The sequence below is a fragment of the Drosophila melanogaster genome, chromosome 2L (assembly GCF_000001215.4).
Source record: "Drosophila melanogaster chromosome 2L".
In the NCBI taxonomy this organism is placed as follows: domain Eukaryota; kingdom Metazoa; phylum Arthropoda; class Insecta; order Diptera; family Drosophilidae; genus Drosophila; species Drosophila melanogaster.
In genome coordinates, this window is record NT_033779.5 from 15,333,437 (window position 1) to 15,336,728 (window position 3,292).

General features: G+C 45.0%; 1 protein-coding gene across 1 annotated transcript; it reads left to right on the forward strand.

Annotated features, from left to right (window-relative positions):
* Positions 1 to 429: 429 nt before the first annotated feature.
* Positions 430 to 2,702, forward strand: esg (escargot). The gene has a single exon (NM_057252.4). It carries the CDS (start codon positions 658 to 660, stop codon positions 2,068 to 2,070), a length of 1,413 nt encoding a protein of 470 aa, NP_476600.1. The 5' UTR covers positions 430 to 657; the 3' UTR covers positions 2,071 to 2,702.
* The last annotated feature ends 590 nt before the right edge of the window (positions 2,703 to 3,292 follow it).

A 3,292-nucleotide genomic window follows, 5' to 3' on the forward strand; every position in this document is an offset into this window, starting at 1 on the left:
TGTTCGCTAATCCTCCAAAAGTGGGGTTTTTCGAATTTCTAGTTAAATTTCTAGGTAAGATCATAGATCTCCTTATTGCGCATTGAATGCAAATGCAGAGAGGACGAGAGAGAGCAGCTGCGGAGAGCACGATGCACACAGGTAAACATATTTGAATATATGGCCCACACTAGAGCAAATATAACGGCATCGCTTCGTTTGCGGCTTCGATTGGTGCAAGTGTACGAGTTCGGCACGTGAGGCAATTCTACATAAACAAGGCGAAACCTGTTTAGCCGAGTGCCGCGATTGGTCGACGCATATACCTGAATGAACATGCATACTCTCGGCGGAACGCCCGAGAGAGCGTTCTCTTTTGGCAGCTTCGTGTAATGAGCCGAGTGCCGAGTGCAGGGGCAGTATAAAAAGGCCGCACCACCGCCAAACTCGCTCAGTTATTCCCAGACTCTAACCGATTCACATAACCATCTCTCCCAACGCAATATACCCGAAATATAACCGATATTCAATCGCTTTGCTTAACGGAACACGCGTTTGGTATTTGTGCATCGATCGAGTATTTGTGCCTGTGTGAACATGACACACTGAAAACAAAGTGACGAAAATTAAGAACATTTTACAACAATTCCGGTAAACTATCAATAAAAAGCCAGTAAAATGCATACCGTGGAAGACATGTTGGTGGAGAAAAACTACAGCAAGTGCCCGCTAAAAAAGCGCCCAGTTAATTACCAGTTCGAGGCGCCTCAAAATCACAGTAACACCCCAAATGAGCCGCAGGATTTGTGCGTAAAGAAAATGGAAATTCTGGAGGAAAATCCCTCCGAGGAACTGATCAACGTCAGCGATTGTTGCGAGGACGAGGGTGTGGATGTAGATCATACAGATGATGAACACATCGAGGAGGAGGACGAGGACGTCGATGTGGATGTGGACTCGGACCCAAATCAGACCCAGGCTGCGGCTTTAGCTGCTGCCGCAGCTGTGGCCGCCGCTGCAGCCGCCTCCGTGGTTGTGCCCACGCCCACATACCCGAAATATCCCTGGAACAACTTCCACATGTCGCCCTACACCGCCGAGTTCTACAGGACCATCAATCAGCAGGGTCATCAGATTTTGCCGCTGCGTGGCGATCTCATTGCGCCCAGTTCGCCGAGTGACTCGCTGGGCTCCCTGTCGCCGCCACCACATCATTACCTTCATGGTCGCGCAAGCTCCGTTTCCCCGCCCATGAGATCTGAAATCATCCATAGACCAATCGGCGTGCGGCAGCACCGTTTCCTGCCCTATCCACAGATGCCCGGTTATCCGAGCTTGGGCGGCTATACCCATACCCATCATCACCATGCGCCTATCTCGCCGGCTTATTCCGAGAATTCCTACTACTCCATGCGATCGATGACGCCTGAATCCAGCTGCAGCTCCTCGCTGCCCGAGGATCTATCCCTGAAACACAAGAACCTGAACTTGAATCTAAACACTAGCCAGCCGGGAGAGCAAGCAGCAGCCAAAACCGGGGATATGTCGCCCGAAACTATGCCGAATGCCTCCGCCAAGAAGGACAAGAACCAGCCGCCGCGTTACCAGTGCCCGGATTGCCAGAAATCTTACTCCACCTTCTCCGGGCTGACCAAACATCAGCAGTTCCATTGCCCGGCCGCCGAGGGTAATCAGGTGAAGAAGTCCTTCAGCTGCAAGGATTGTGACAAGACCTATGTTTCGTTGGGTGCCCTCAAGATGCACATTCGCACCCACACGTTGCCCTGCAAGTGCAATCTGTGCGGCAAGGCCTTCTCGCGACCATGGCTGCTGCAAGGACACATTCGCACTCATACGGGAGAGAAGCCCTTCAGTTGCCAGCATTGCCACCGGGCCTTTGCAGATCGCTCGAATCTGCGAGCACATCTGCAGACCCACTCGGACATCAAGAAGTACTCCTGCACCAGTTGCTCGAAGACCTTCTCGCGGATGTCCCTCCTAACCAAGCATTCAGAGGGCGGATGTCCTGGCGGCAGTGCAGGATCCTCCAGCAGCAGCGAACTCAACTACGCCGGCTATGCCGAGCCGTAAGGCAATATATTTATATATACATTATATAGCTGAGATCCCAGCCATGTTCCACCAAAAATTAGTTCCTAGCTCTCTTAGGCGGCTCCAAGTTCCCGAAACTCCCAGTGCAGACACACAACTTCAAGCAGAATTTCACTTGTTTTTTAATTTCTAGTCAGCATTTTCTCCCAGAAGAGAGAAAATTAAAAATTACGTTTTAATTTGTACAATCCGGCAACATTTTTGTAACCACCACCACCAATTTGAATAGTTTGAACCATTTTAAAATGTGTGCCCATAATATATCCTAAAGATGAACTTTGTAAAGTATTCTTCGATTTATCCTGTACATAATGTATTATGTCTAACTGTAGACTCTAAGCTGAACAAATGAAACGCCAGACAATCAATCGTAAGCAAGACATACATCTCTATATTTTATACGATAGTATTTTTAGCCTAGCTGTAAAAACCGTAAACTATTTTTGATATGACCACTACTTTTTCGCGTACACATTGAAAATGTTCTACTGTAGCTTAAGTGAAGATAAGCAAACAACACATACATATATTTTGATACGAAAATGTTTTGTAATTCTAAGTAATTTATTGCATCAAGCGAAGAAAGAAGGAAATACATTTTATTTACATACAAAAAAAAAACATTGAAAACGTTTTTATTTCATTAATGGGTGGGCTTTGGGACCTTTTTATTTCAGGATAATATGCAAGTCGTTCTACACAAACTTAGAAAAAATCTTTTATTTTTCTATATACGGTAATTATGTTAACAATACCATACATATATTTGAAACAGTCTTAATTTGATACTCCTATATGCCAAAACATTGTTAATTTAATCATATTTAAGCATGGTATTTTCATATCAACTTCAGTGGTTAAATCTTTATAACATTTCTGGTCAGCTAATGTAATATTTGACATATTTAAATGTACATATATACAACCTTTAAATATTTATCTGTTGAATGCTTAGACCACATTTTCTATTGTCCACATTCAATTAAAAGTCAATTCCTATTTCCGGCAGAAGGTTCAATGGAATCTAGAATGATCGTGAGTGGTCTCTTCCAGAGTTCGCCACATATTTGGTTTTATTGGGTCATGTTCTTCTTCTTCGAACAAATAAACAAATCGAATTGAGTGGATCGGAAAATAAGAGCCGACCCAATCCAGCCATTCGCGACATTTTATGGCCCGCCCAGTGAAGCAAACGTAAGGC

Bases quoted from the DNA above. Each gene is read 5' to 3' on its own strand.
- esg (NM_057252.4), top strand. From the start codon at position 658: ATGCATACCGTGGAAGACATGTTGGTGGAGAAAAACTACAGCAAGTGC.